At 38.7% G+C, this 14,551-nt stretch overlaps 1 protein-coding gene across 21 annotated transcripts in view; it reads right to left on the minus strand.

Moving 5' to 3' along the window:
- Nucleotides 1–14,551, minus strand: part of ACSBG1 (acyl-CoA synthetase bubblegum family member 1) — a 36,195-nt gene that overhangs the window by 14,194 nt on the left and 7,450 nt on the right. For 11 of the 21 annotated variants that reach the window (XM_021277777.4, XM_072043217.1, XM_021277776.4 and 8 more), the window contains 4 exons: nucleotides 9,686–9,792; nucleotides 1,396–1,613; nucleotides 1,056–1,144; nucleotides 189–309 (listed from right to left, as the gene is read on the minus strand). In XM_021277777.4, the coding sequence (XP_021133452.1) occupies nucleotides 189–309; nucleotides 1,056–1,144; nucleotides 1,396–1,527 (342 nt within the window). In that variant the 5' untranslated portion in view covers nucleotides 1,528–1,613; nucleotides 9,686–9,792. Of the gene's footprint in view, nucleotides 1–188; nucleotides 310–1,055; nucleotides 1,145–1,395; nucleotides 1,614–3,392; nucleotides 3,569–9,685; nucleotides 9,793–9,870; nucleotides 9,994–12,690; nucleotides 12,844–14,551 lie in introns of those variants that run through there. The other 10 variants (XM_072043214.1, XM_072043212.1, XM_072043215.1 and 7 more) reach the window with 3 other exon arrangements.

Raw genomic sequence — 14,551 nt, forward strand, 5'->3', positions numbered from 1 at the left:
AAAGACTGAAATAATAGCTCCAAAAAACCCTCAGATGGATACAGCAGTGATTGCCACAGCTGTTTTTTCCTATTTCTAGAAAGAAACATGTATGAACCAAACCTCTTGAGCTCTACAATTCCTATTCTTCTATGTTGATGACAGCATAGCCTGGTATTTGGTCAATTAATTTTTGAGCCACTTCATACCTGCATTATCTTGTCCAGTTGTTTCCGATTTTCCACAACCATGATGTTGGTTTTGCTATCATAAGCAATGTAGTGGCAGGCCTCTGGTGAATTGGTTGTATATATTCCTGTGACAATTCCTCTATATCCAAAATTATATATTAGAACATATATTTATATACACACATACATGCATTTAACATCCAGAAAGAGTAAGAGATCACATGAAAGATGAAAATATGAGGATGTGGAGGTACACATCAGCACAGCTATCATGTTTGTTTCAAGTATTCAGATATACTTGGATGATATATGCAAAATAAATCCCTGAACTCTATGCAGTAGGAGATGCTGTAGGCTAGGATTCATTATTTTAGCCTACTTGAGGCTACAGGGGAGTTAGCTCAATAAGTGGTAAAACAAAACAGAACAAAAAACACCATGTGCTCTTTTTGTTCAAGCTGCACACAGATACCAGTTTGAATTTCACTGGCAGAGAAACAGACTAAGAGGTCAAATCCAAATTGTATTAACACGTATCAGGACAGAAGGAATCAGGCTAGCGAGTATTTTATCTGTCACTTCATTCACTTGAAGATATCGTGTATCACTGACATAAAACTGGGACTGTCCTCTGTATCCTACATCTTCCAGTAAGAGAAGATATGTGACTGTCACAATTAAGTCCATAGCAAACAGGTTCAATTTATGAGTGTCCGGACTATTCCAGATACACTCAAAGCTATGAGACTCCAGTAGGTTGCTGAATAGGCTAATCAGCTGCAGCACAACTTCCAGGATGTGACACCAAATAACAATTTGCTACATTTCTAAACCTCACACAACTGAAACCTTGAAATCCCTACACAAAAGGGAAGCAAATCCTACCCAGCAAAAACAGCTCCAACAGCTGAGATGAACCATTCCGGAGAATTAAATCCAAGGATTGCTACGCTGTGGAATCGTTCAAGACCAAGCTAAAAAGTAATAAGGATGAAGTTATACAATATAGGCATGTTGGAGAGAAACATACAGCACAATTTTTATTTTTTGTCTTAAGACCTCATGATGAACTTTGTACCTATGCCTGAATGAAACAGTGGCATTTACCTGCAACGATGGAAATATTATCTCTTTGACTGAAAACAATTTTAATTATCATTTATTTATTTATTTATTTGAGGAGACAAAGGGAGAAAAGGGAATTGGTTGTGTTTTCTGTACCTACCTTCAAGAAGCTCTTGGCTGCTTTCCTGGAAAAGCAATAATACTCTGAAAAAGTTATCTTCTCCCACTTTCCATTCTTTCTGCTTGCCAAAGCATTAAGAGATCCGTATTTTTCTAGGCTCTCCTTGAACATCTGATGAACTGTTATGGGAGTCTGCGGACATGTGTTATCTATTCTCAGTCTGACTCTGCCATCAGCAAAGGAAGTCCACAAAGTCTCTGGAAAATAAAGCATTATGAGGGTATTCTCCTAGTGAAAAATACTGTGTGACTATACCAAAAGATAAGAGGACTGAACATAATTCCATCGATTCCCATCTTTTGAGAAAAGGGCTTTCCAGTTTTATAACTTTAATGAATATTCTATGTAGACAGAAAACTATTTCTTATACTTTGTTCTGTGTCTTGAATAGAAGTGCTAACATCATTCAGAATTATGCTGATCTTCCATGGTACAGGCACACCACCAATTTGTGAAGACTGTTCATGCTCAGCACAGCACAATCCACTATCCCTTGAGCTAATGGAGCAGCTCTTGAAGCAGAAGGCTATGTGGCAATCTGAAATCCCTGTTCCTGCCCAGCATCCCAGCTTCTTTTGCTCATCCTAGCCCTTTCTTCCCCTCTGTTCTACCCAGCTGTTCTGCTCTATCCTGCCCCTACCCCCCCCCCCCCCCCCCCCCCCCCACTGCTTTCTACAGTTTTTTTTCCTGTGGTCATCTGCCCTATGTTCTAGTATATTTATCTATGGATCTCCACTCACCCCTGTCTTGTCCCATTACCACATCAACTTTTGCCTTCTGCTCTTGCCTTTCTCATGCTAACCATCTTTCCACCATTCACTTAAAAAAATAAAAATATTTTCTACCCATTGCTGACAGGACACAAACAGGGAACACCACCAAAGTCTTTGCTGCCAAGGACTGTAGGTGTCCCTGGCATTCACAACAAATGGCTGCCTCAAAGATCCTGCTTAGCTATTGCTGACCCCGCAAGAAGCAGGCTTAATATCAATACGTTCTTTAGAGAACTTAGGGGTTAGTAAATTGGCAAAATTTACGTGTATTCTTCTTAAGAAAGACAAAAAGAATGCTCACAACCCCCCTGCCAAACAGCTAGTTCCCATCCTTCTGGATGAAACAGTACAAGAACAGTTTAAGAATATTTTTTTCCTTAGATTTACTTTCATAAATGAAGCTGGTTTGCTGCCAGCATTCAGTGAAACTATTTCTAAAGATTTCACTGCCCCCATGCTTTGTCTTAACACGTAGAAAGCATTTGGAAAAAAATACTTAACCTTTCTACCCCTTCCCAGGCAAGGAGATACTAACCCTGGTGCAGAAAGTAATTAGAAAAGTCAAAGCCATGATGCGCGTCAATCTGGGATTACTGTTCCTGACTCATATTATGCTGCATATGCAGCAACATATATGTTCCTGACCCATATTATGCTGCATTCGTGACTCACACCCTAACATTTGTTCTCTTGACCATCCTGACAAACAGAAAGTAATAATGACAGAAGTAAATACAAATAAAGCTGCTTAATCTCCATGTGCCTTAATTTTCTCATGTATAAATTGTATATAATGATTTCAAAATATAGGTGTGGAGCTTTACCAAATATTCTCACGTGTCTTAAGGTCAATGGATAAAGGGCACCACAAATCCAGGCAGCAGTAATGGAGGAGGTTAGGTAATGGACAAAGAGACTTCATTGAAGTGTAAACAGTGGCACCCAATAAACATTTAAGTGTGAGGGCAAAGCAGGTGTTTCTGCTTTTAACTCCAGTCCTGGTGTGAATAGGATGAAATGAAACCTGTCAGAGAAGGAAGCTACTGGTAAGCCAAGTGCTTATTTTCTGCACGCACACAAAGCCTGGGTGAAAAACCCTCTATGATGTTCTGGCTTCTAAACCAACGAAGATGGGAAGGATCACAGGTGTGAGTGGGCACAAAATCATACCATACAGAACTAAATTACAACATCTCAGTTTACCTCTTACAAAAAACTCTTCAAAGTCTCTTTCTCGCTCTCTCCAATGGAACTAAAAATATTAACAGTGTTCCTAGAATAACATTGCAAAAGTTGCTGAATCACAATATTTTCACTGCAGATGTTCAGCAGATAGTAGTTTCCAGACAGGAGAGCAAAAGATCACATCATTGCAATATCTATAAATGAAAACCAAAAGTGTACTTTGAAACAGGGAATCGTTTTGTTTTTATTTAAGCAAATTTTCCGGTGTCAAAAAGGCTTCTTTGACTCACACCAGAAAGCCTAAGAACAGAATCACTTTCACAGAGACTCAACGAGCCACCTTAATAATACAAAATATATACTGCAAAGGAATATAAACTTGAACACTCATTCAGTATCTGTATTTGCATGTATTTGCAGGTAAAGCTTAAATCTAAAAATAGTCCTTAAATCTAAACCTAAGCCAAAAATAATAATAATAATCTAAAGATTGCTCTCCCACGGAGTTTCTAAAAACAGCAGAAAATGAACAACATGCTCTTGTACGTACACAAAGGGATATTAAGCAGAGGGCTCGTTCTTCCCAGAAAGAGCCTGGGAAAGAATGCCTGGCTAAATACTGAATGAACTGATTATAAAGTGGGAAAAGCAAAATAGGTGCCCTGCCTCACTAGCAGCTGAAAGCTCAACTGCAATGCCCATGATAGAAATGAACTCATCACCTGAAACGAAGTGGAAATCAGAATAAAGATCCTTTAAATAAACTATGAGCATTGATGCATTATACATCTGTAGGTTTACATAGAACATAAAAAGAAATAAGACAGGATTCCACCTCAAAGTACTTAATGCCACTGATAGTTCTCTATATGCAAGCAGAGAGGAGTATTTGTTCCTTTCCTCTTTCTTCTAGTAACTCCTGCTATCTGCATTACACTCTGTACCCCAAAAGCTTCTTTATTCACTAACATATGACCTCAGCTCATGTCCTGCACATGAATTCAGTTAGTCAGAGATGGTGAGAAAATATCTGCTCCTAGAAAACCTATTTTATTAGATAAAACAAATGAGCACAGATTTTATTCAGATAGGTACTCACCTTTGAATATCTGAGCCCCTTCAAGTGTCCCTATCCCACCCCCTCAACTCCACCATTCTCCTCCAAGGCACAATTCCTTATCAGACTAATTTTTCCATGTACCATTGTCTTTGCAGCTGGAGGAAGAGGCAGCTCAGAGTTGCTGTATACAAAGCGTGTAACAGGATGATCATTTCTGCCTTTTGTCTGGGAAATTGTTCTAATTACATCTGATAAATTATTCTGAATTTTAAGCACACAGTGTTTCCAGTAAAATTAAAAAAAATCACTATGAAACTTTACAGGAAATAAAAACAGTTTAAAACTGTTTTCTATTTAAAAAGTACTTTGAAAGTTTTCAACTGATCTTTCGCAATTCAATCCTGGACTTGTGAACCATCTATAAGTGAATTCTAATTTATGAGTTCATTTGCTAATAAAATATTTCCTACCAAATTTGAAATAATACATAATATAAACATATCAGAATTTTTCTATTTTTGTAAGCCAATTATTTCTTTCCACTCTGTACGGCTGAACAGTTGCAAGATGGTAGAGGCTGTCTCTTCCAGACTAGATACCAAAAGACTGTTTTTAAATAGGCAAGCAAATAGCAAAATGATACACTTTTCTCACATGCATAGTATATCTGGCTGAAATGCCTGCACCTTTGGAATATATGACAGAATGTGTGCTATTAAAAAAAAAATAAATAAATTGCAACTAATCCTATAATTTAAAGCTAATACCTGAGACCTCCCCTCTGTTCACTACTTGTCTTTCAAGTACCCTGGTGACTGACTGCCAAAATACATTTTGGAATGTAAATGAAATCTCATGGAAGAACTCCAAGCTGTAGGAAATGCAAAAGAACCAAGGTCACCTTTCACACAGGGAAACAGGTAATAAAGGCTGATTGTGGAACAGCCCAGCTGCATGACCTCAGTTCAAATGGTTATGCCATGGATGTGCCTGAGAAGCAGAAACTAAAACAATAATTAAATTTCTGCTTGAAACTCTTTCAGTTTTAACTCACAGAACAGTATCTTGATTATATGCCACTTCCTGCAAAACATCACTCTGCTCTAATGACAAGAGAAGGTATTAGGCTCTTAGCTGGAGGCATTTTTTTTAATGGACAGTTGTCATCCCAGATTCCACAATTGTGATGCCATCACATTCTGCTGACAATAGAAATACATCATTCCTCCTCTCACCCATTACTGTTGTTAATTTTCTTCAACACGTCTTTGGCCCTGAAAAATAAACTTATTTTTAGCGAAAGCTGAAGTTGAATAGACAGAGACTGGAATAAGAGAGCTTGGCATCTGCACCAAATTTTCCCTTGTGCCAATGAACAGATTAAACAGAAAAATACAAAACTGAATTTCAAGTGAACCTGAACATATGAGCCAGAAAACATGCACAGTGATACTTTAAAAAAATAAAAATAAAAGAATACAGCAACAACCTTTCCCTGTTTCCTGTATATAGCTTAAACTCTTAAGCAGAAAAAACTGAATAAAATAGACAAAATATTTTTAAATTATCCAAAAACCACAGGAATGTTTTAGTTCATGGAAGCTTTTACCGTTTCCAGTGGACAAAAAGGGAACGTCTATGAATCATAATAAAATATATTGCTCTGCAGATGCAGGAAGCTGCTACCAATGTGGATCAGAGATGAGAGATATCCTTCAAAGAATGTTTTTACAAACTGACATGGAAGGAGTGATGCAGCAGAACAGACAACTACGTACAAAACAAGCTTTGTAACAATTGTGACACTTCTAAAACTGATGGTGATGTACCAAAACAAAGGTGTGTGCATAATCACAAGGAAACATCACTCCATAAACATTGCCCAGGCATGCAGAGATAGAAGGTCCAAAGTCAGATGGAGATGAAACTGGTAAGGGACGTGAAGAGCCACAAGGGCTTCTGCAAGTACATTGGAAGCCAAAGGGATACAATGGGCAACTTACTGACATAGGATGTGAGGAGGACTGACAGACTCAGTGCCACCTTTGTCTTGGTCTTTACTGACAAGGTTTTCTGAGCTCCTGTGCCCAGTGGCAACAGATAAGAAGTTCTACCTACCATAGCAGAGGAAATTCCAAGTAAAATCCTCTAATGCAGAATTCCGTGTTACACATGCAAAAACCTCCCTGGGCCCAAACGGGATTCTTCAGGCTCAGAGAGCTGGTATCATGCCATCCCTAGGCTGCTCCCATCATCTTTGAAAAAGCATGGCAATCAGGTGGGATCTCTAATGACAAGAAAAAGGCAAATGTCACATCCATCTTCACAAATAGGAAGAAAGAGTACTTGAGTAACAACAGGACAATCCGAATCACCCCAGACTGTGGGAAGGCTATAGAACAAACCCCCCTAGAAATCACTGTGAGGTATAAAATGGTTACTGAGACCAGCCAGAATGGATTTACCAAACCCAAATCAAGTCTGTCCAATCCAACTGCCTTCCACCATGAGATGACTCGCTCTGTAGGTGGGGAGAGGAGAGCTGTGGCAGGTCATTTACTTTAACAAGGTCTCCCACGGCATCCTTGAAGGCAAACTTGGAACGTTTGGACCAGATGGAGTTGGAGTAGCAGGTGAAGCAAAACCAGGCAGGATAATTAGTCTTGGAGAACAGCGGTCAACATTTCCAAGTCTAGCTAGCAGTCAATTACAAGTGGCATTCTTCAGGGGTTAGTCCTAGAAACAATATTGTTTTAATGACTGCATTGCCGTCTTGAGCAATGGAATGCTCCCTCACCAGCTTCAATGACGACACTCCACATGAAGAATTGGTCTGGCACAAACCTCAAAGCCCAACAATGGTAAATGTTAAGTCCTGTACATGGGCTAGGATAACCTCATGCAGCAGCACAGACTGGGTGCTGGCTGGCTCAGCAGAAAATTCCCTGTGGCTCCTGGTGGAAAACAAGCTATGTAAGAGTCAGTATTGTGTTCCTGAAAGGCTTGTTCCTGGGCTGCATTAGCAAGATAACAGCCAGCAGATCAAAGGAACTAATTATTTCCCCCTACTCAATACTCAATGAGGTTGCCTCTGGAGCAGTGTGCAGCTTTGGAAGTTCCAGTGCAAGAGATCCTGACAAACTGAAGGAAACCTAAAGGAGGACCTCTCAGATGTTCACAGGACTGGAGCACACCTCACACAAGAAGCCCTTGAAAGAGATGGGGTTCTTCAATCTAGAGAAGACCAAGAGTAAATATAACGACAGTTTGCTACAGACTGGAGGCAGGGCAGGTGGGCTATAGAGAAGGCAGATTCCTCTCAGAGACACACAGTGGAAGGACAAGAGGCAATGGACATGAGATGCAGCAAGGAAAATTCTTGCTAGATAAAGAAAAATAATTTCACAATGCAGGTGGCTAAGACCAAGAACAGTGTCTGAGCGACTCTGAGAGGAACCCTTGTCTTCAGAGGTTTTTAAAACTCTGCTGAATAAGGGCATGAGGTCATCTTTTAGCAGGAAGCTGGACTACCTGCCCTCCAGAGGTCTTTTCCAGAAAGTTATTTTGCAATTCCATCAGAATATAACCAGCATGCATGAGTTCTCATTTACTTTTACACTGGTTTATAACCAATATAATGCTTGCTGCCAAGAGTGAGGTTATTCTGGTTTTATACATGCACTATTACGAAAACCAAAGTGTGGCTTGGTTTCACAAGGATGAGCTTCTATAAGGTGGTGGAAAATAAATGGTAGAAAATTCCAAAAGCAACTTGAGGTCTTCATTAAACATATTTACATCTGAAATTGCAGAACTATCAATTATAAAAAGAGACAGTTCACAACTACAAAGCATCAGAATCTCCTTTTCACCTAACATACGAAGCAAACCCACTGCAGCTGAAGACTGATTCATCAACTTAGAAATGTACCTAAGCTCAAATAAAGGAACTGCTCAATTAAGATGAATGGGGCGTGACTTGTGATTGCAGAAAAATTATCATGGAACAGCTGGAGTGGCTTCTACCCTTTGTTGTTTGCCTCGCCTTTCTTCAGATGCCACAGGCACCTAATGTAGGAGTGGCTGAGGTGGCATGTACACTCCTTCCTGAGCACCGTGGTTTATAGACCAGAGTACTACGTAAACTGGAGCCAGTAGCAACCTCTGGGAGAGAAGCGGGACGGATAGCTGGTGACAGTAACCAGCGTCCCAGATATATTCTCTTAGAAAAATAGGTCAGAGCCTTCACAAGCACACAAGAAGGTACTCTGCAGAATCACAGCCTCAGCAATAATCTATGCACGCAGCGTGTCTCCAATAGCTCAATAAAACATGCTAAACATCTAAAAAGAGAAGGTAGTTGTCACCTTTACCCATACAAATTTCTCCCCTGCTTACTAAACAACAAAATGCAAATGGCTGGCAGTGCAATTCTTGGGAAAAAGAAAAAAGACAAGCAAAAAAAAAACAACAACCAAACAAAAAGCACTGTTGTGGATTAAGGAATTGCCTTTTTAACAGTATATATACACACGTATGTATACAAGTGCATATTCATATGTGTAAAGTCTGCAAATCAGATTCCTACATAAATTTGTTATTTCTTCAAGATCTGTTTGTAGTCACTACTCCATTTGTCTCCTAGTACAAATAACACCATATTTAAACAAGCACATTTAGATAGCAGTCTCAACAAGGCATCAGAGAGCTCCCTTGGGGCTGCAAATCTTCCAAAGCAGCTGCTTATATTCTGCTTGCAAACCTCCCTTAAGCTGCATGGTAGCAGAGCTCTTTTAATATAACACTGCACTTGGTTTAAACTTGCAACAGTGTGCATGTGCTACAATACAATGCAGAACTGACCCAAGGACAGGTACTCCTTCACAGCCCCCAGTTATTACAGCATGGCAAATTCTCGATAGCTACTAGCTGGTAAGCAGGCTGTAATGCCAAAGAACACCAGGATGGGGATGGCTTTGCTGGGGATCAGGCTACTTTTCACTTTTATATAACAATCATCTCAAATACAGACAAAAATCATGAGAAGCTACTGAATTCATGCAAGTTTACAGAAAACTCCTGAAAAGTTTCAGTTGCCTGATTCTTTTTTTTTGGTGGGTTGGGGAGCGGGGGGTTTGCTCTTCTTATCATAGCCCTGAAAAACAGACAGTTTGCTAAAACAGAACAAACGTTACATGTAAAAATTCTAAAAGGGGTTCCAAGTTTCAAAAATCACCTTTCGTGTGCTTACCTGCTGGCTCTTCTTGGGTCCCTTCTCTTGGGTCTCCTCTCTCATCTTGGGTGTCCTCAAAACAAGTCAGCAAATCTCTGCAGATAGGCTGTGTATCTGTAGATATTCTGAAAGGAGATATAACTATTAAAGATGTAACGCTTAAACCCACATACTAATATACCCAAAGGAAAATAAGAACACACCTGGCATACAGCTGCAAGGAGAAAATACACTGCAGAATTATGGTTTGTTGGTAAGATGCTCTATCAACACCAAAATGTTGTAAATATCTGGACTTTGGCTGCAACAGTTAAGGCTGGTGTTCTGCATAAATCATTTAAAGTTATTAGTACAGGGACAGCATGTTCCCAAATTCAACTACCAATTTAAAAGGGAATTTCCTATATAAAATTTTTATTTAACTAAAGTGTATGATTACAAAGGTAATATGTAAAAACCTCTACAAAACACACACAAAAGATTTGAGAGTAGAAGTCATTTTAGCATGCCAATTACAACAAAACGAGTTCAAGTTACACAGTGCTGACCAGCCAGAACTCAACAAAGCATACTCCTGTGCAACTCCATTAGCATGAGGGTTTTTTGAATGACAGTACTTCCTGACAGGCTGGGATTTAATGGTGAGGTACCATCCTATCAAATAAGACCCTGTCAGCTGCCTGAAGTCAAGAGACCAGCCCGCCCCTGAGGCAAAGGCACAGCAGGCTCAGGCTGGCTGGCCCAGAGCCTGGCGCAGATCCCAGAGCAGCTCCAAGTGCCTGCAGCTACCGCCCTGTGCTACACCAACTGACTGCTAGAGCATACTGAAGCTCCTCTCACGTATCAGGTGAACCAACAACCGAAATCAAGAGTCTGAACATTCCCTGTAGTGGATTAACAAAGGGAAAAATTCCATTCGTTGTTTCCAAGACCGAATCAGCTCCAGTCATTTCTGTCTTTGCAAACCAGCAGAAGTAATGCATGTGCAACAGGGTACGAGCACAGCAGTGACTGAAGTAACTGACAGACCTCCCGAGCCCTTGCTGTGGGTAAGGATTCTGCAAAATAAAGGCAACCAATCTGAGCTTGCTGGCAGAGCAGTTAGCCTACGGAGAAAAAAAAACAAAACAACAACAACAAAAAAAACCTTTGAACAAATCCAGTGAATACAGCACTGTTTCTTCTTGGAAACAAAGAAATTTAATGGAAGAGCTAAACCTCCCCACTCTGATCATTATGAAATGGCAGTCCTCATGTGCTTAATGTTATACATTAGGAAAAACTGTTATTAGTATGATACTGAGTGTCTGATTAATGACAGTCCATGTTGTGACACTAATTTCTTCCTTTTTTTCTTTTTAAAACTTCAAGAAACTTTGGAAGCACTTCCACAAGCTCTACTTTTTTTGCCCTGATACTTGGAATTTCTGCATACATCTCACATCCTAGGTCAAATACAGTCAGCTCATTTCCTGTGCTTAACCTTCTCTCCTGATGAAAATACTAAGAATAAAACCTAAAAGAATGAATAAAGTCAACATTTAATATGATAATGAACTGATGATTTCTATGGAGAGCAAAAGTAATTCTTACTTTAACACACCTCACAAAATACACACATTGTCCTATACAATTTGGTTAGAATCTTTTCTCCCGTATTTCAAAATGAGGAACTAGTTCAACATATTTTGGCCTTAATTCTGCAGAGTGCTTCCTTAGATAAAAAACTGTACCAATGAAATCTGAACTTTGTTACACAGCAGTCAAATTATCATGAAATTTAAGGGGAAGTTGTTAAACTCTATGTGTAGTGGCAAACAAACAGAAAGCTCTTATTCTTTTTGTATTCTTTTGTATATTTTATCACAATTGCTCAACTTCTGTAGCCTTCTCATTGTTAGATTTTTACCAGTGAGCATTAGGGTTTTTTTGTTTGTTTGTTTTAAAGTCAGCTTTCTATAAACTTGCAAAAATATGAGCAGTTGATCAAATGATAAAAGTCTGTGTATATTGTTGATATATTATTCAGTACAAGTTACTTTTTTAGGCTTCAGGATATTTAGTCACAACCCCTTAAATATATACAGAAAGTCAAAATACTTTAAGTCTGGAAATCACATTCACAACTGGTAACAAGGAAGGTTTGAACAAACAGGTTTTTTTGCAGTTTAAACAGTCAGTAGTTTGGGCTACGTTTCCATCCAGAATCCACTACTGCTGTCAGGATTTAAGATGATGCCACCATCTCTTCCTCCCTTTCCTGGTATTTCTAATGCAGAAGCTTCTCCCATTGCACAGCTGCTCAGCTCTCATCTCATTCCTGAATCATGTTGTACTACATGGATGGCGTCACCATACAGTGAAAACATTTTTATTAATAAATTTTGTTCTCAGGGAGATTCTTTGTTATTTTAGGGAGAAGATTGTGCAAATCCCCATTTGCGCAAGTATTTATTTCTCAAACACACTTTTGTTGCCTTATGCTTTCCCAATTATTAAAAATTAATCTTATTTTAAAACATGCAAATGAGACTGAACTGGAAAACATGCATTTTTTTCTAAGGCAGAAACCTCTTCATAAATTTCATTTTCACCTTTCATTGCTTGCTTCTTCTGAGGATGACTTGTAAATTCTTATAGTTTGGTTGTTTAATTTAAACAGTAATAAAGCAGGTGAAAAAAAAATCTTTCTTCCAATTAGTCTGTGACCAGTGTTATGAAATATTTGTCTGTTTTAACAATTGGACTTTTTTTTTTTTTTTTTTGCCCCCTAAGCTTTTGTTGCATGGGCAACCTAGCTATATATAGCAGGGCAACCTAGCTATATATAATACACCAGCTTTAATCTACATTGGAGCTGTTTTTGGCAGTATGTTTCGGGTCTGCATCTGCACTTTCCAAAGTACTTTTCATGGGGTGTTAGGCATTTTCAACAGGTCACTTGGCCATTTTAAGTTAAGATGGAATCATTAAGTAATCACTTGACAATTCTTTTGGCAGCAAAAAGCAATGGGCCAAATTACCTCTGGGTATCTCTGAAAACTTGAATAATCCTGGCATTTTGCCCAGAAACTTCAGCCACTAGCCATCACCATCTGGATCCCATTCATGAGTAATCCTTTCCCGATTTCCCATGCGTCTTGCAAGTGCTGACTCCAATATTTTAAAACAGAACTCTGGGGAGAGGATGTGGGAGGGAGCACAGGACAATAAATTTAGAATCATGAATCTGTCAGAGATCTAGACAAAGACTGTGAAATTACTCAGATTCAAATCTGAGTCACACAACATAACTTGGCCCCCAGGTTTGATAGCTCATCAGATAAATCAAATTATGTGAGCAACACAAACAGCTGAGTAGCAAATACTACATCTCCTGACTGAGAAGCTATTAATTATTTCCTAAAACACTTTTAAATGGTTTCTCATCTTCTATTGCATCAAGAAAAACAGACAGTAATGGCACACAATACTAATTTTGTAAATCCTAATTTTGTATCACATGCAAAATTGTTCCTATGTTAAGGAGCAAAGTAAGGAGAGTCAGAAGATGTCCTTGTGGTCCTTTACAGAGGCACTGCTGTCTATTATGAGTGGTCTTATTTACCAATTACTCCTCTTTTTAAATTAGGGAAATATTATAATACATTCCTTATTTGTTCTATTTAAAATTTCCCCTTCTCCTTGAAGAATGGGTTACATTCGGGTTTTAATTAGTTTCATGTCCTTATGAGACTTAAAAAGGGGGCAGCCCAGATATGTGCCACTCTTGCAAAAAGGCTCAGCTGATTAAACAATCAGCTTTCTTCTCAGAGTGCACAAGAAAACCACCTTTCTCAAGTTACTAATATAACTTCTTCCCACACAAAGGTATCTTTAAGAGCAACACAAAAGTTTAATAAAGAACAACGAAGATAAGAGCTGAGACCTGTTTTGCCATATGCCAGACTTGACACACACCTTCTAGTAAAGCCTATCTTTGTTTGCAAAAATAAAACTTCTTTTTATCTTTTGTATGACTAATTTCCCTCCAAAAAAAAAAAAAGAAACAAAACAGGCCATTTATTTTGGCAAGCAGACTAGTTCTACAGATAGCTGAGAATTGTGTGGGTGAATAGGAAGGAATACATCAGCCTTTTTACTCTGTTCTACCCTACCCAGCAAAATCCCCCACCTGAGCCTGAAATCTTCCAGTAGCTGCTTCTGTACAGCAATCTGTAGGGATTAAGGCAAAGTTAGGTCATGCAGAACTCATTATTTCCTCTCTTTCTCATTTTTGAGGTCATGCTGATTAAGTTTCAGACTAACCGAAGGTCTTTTTATCTCTGCACATTTTTGCTAGAATCTTATATTTTTGTCTAGTTTTCTCTACCTGAAATCCTACTGCCAGCATGAAAAAAGAAACTTTGCCAAACTTCAAACCACACCAGGGGAACACCACCACTTAGCAGGACAACAAATATGCACCAACTTCTTCAAAAACAAGAAAGCATTTAAGCAAAGGAAACTGAACACATCAAAAGCATTCAGAGTTCTGGTCTGACATTCTTTCAATAGAAATTCAGAAACAAACCATATGCCAAACATTTTTTATTGAAATGAAGTAATACATAAGACACTTAAACTTCCTGTTTGCAATGGTTGAAAACCACTATATATTTTAGAATTCTTGCAGCAGTTTTTTTAAATAATGGAAACCCAGAACACCTTCTTTATTTAAGCACGTCACAAGTAGAACCATGCTTGGACTAAAACAGAGGCATTGTTACTAATTTACAAAAATCCTACCTTCCTCAGGTCAGTGTGTACATATATCTACACCAATCCCAAATCAAACTGTTTCATGGGTTTGGTGCAGATTTAAGAATGTCAATCTTGTGTTAA

Source organism: Anas platyrhynchos, chromosome 11 (assembly GCF_047663525.1).
Source record: "Anas platyrhynchos isolate ZD024472 breed Pekin duck chromosome 11, IASCAAS_PekinDuck_T2T, whole genome shotgun sequence".
Taxonomy (NCBI): domain Eukaryota; kingdom Metazoa; phylum Chordata; class Aves; order Anseriformes; family Anatidae; genus Anas; species Anas platyrhynchos.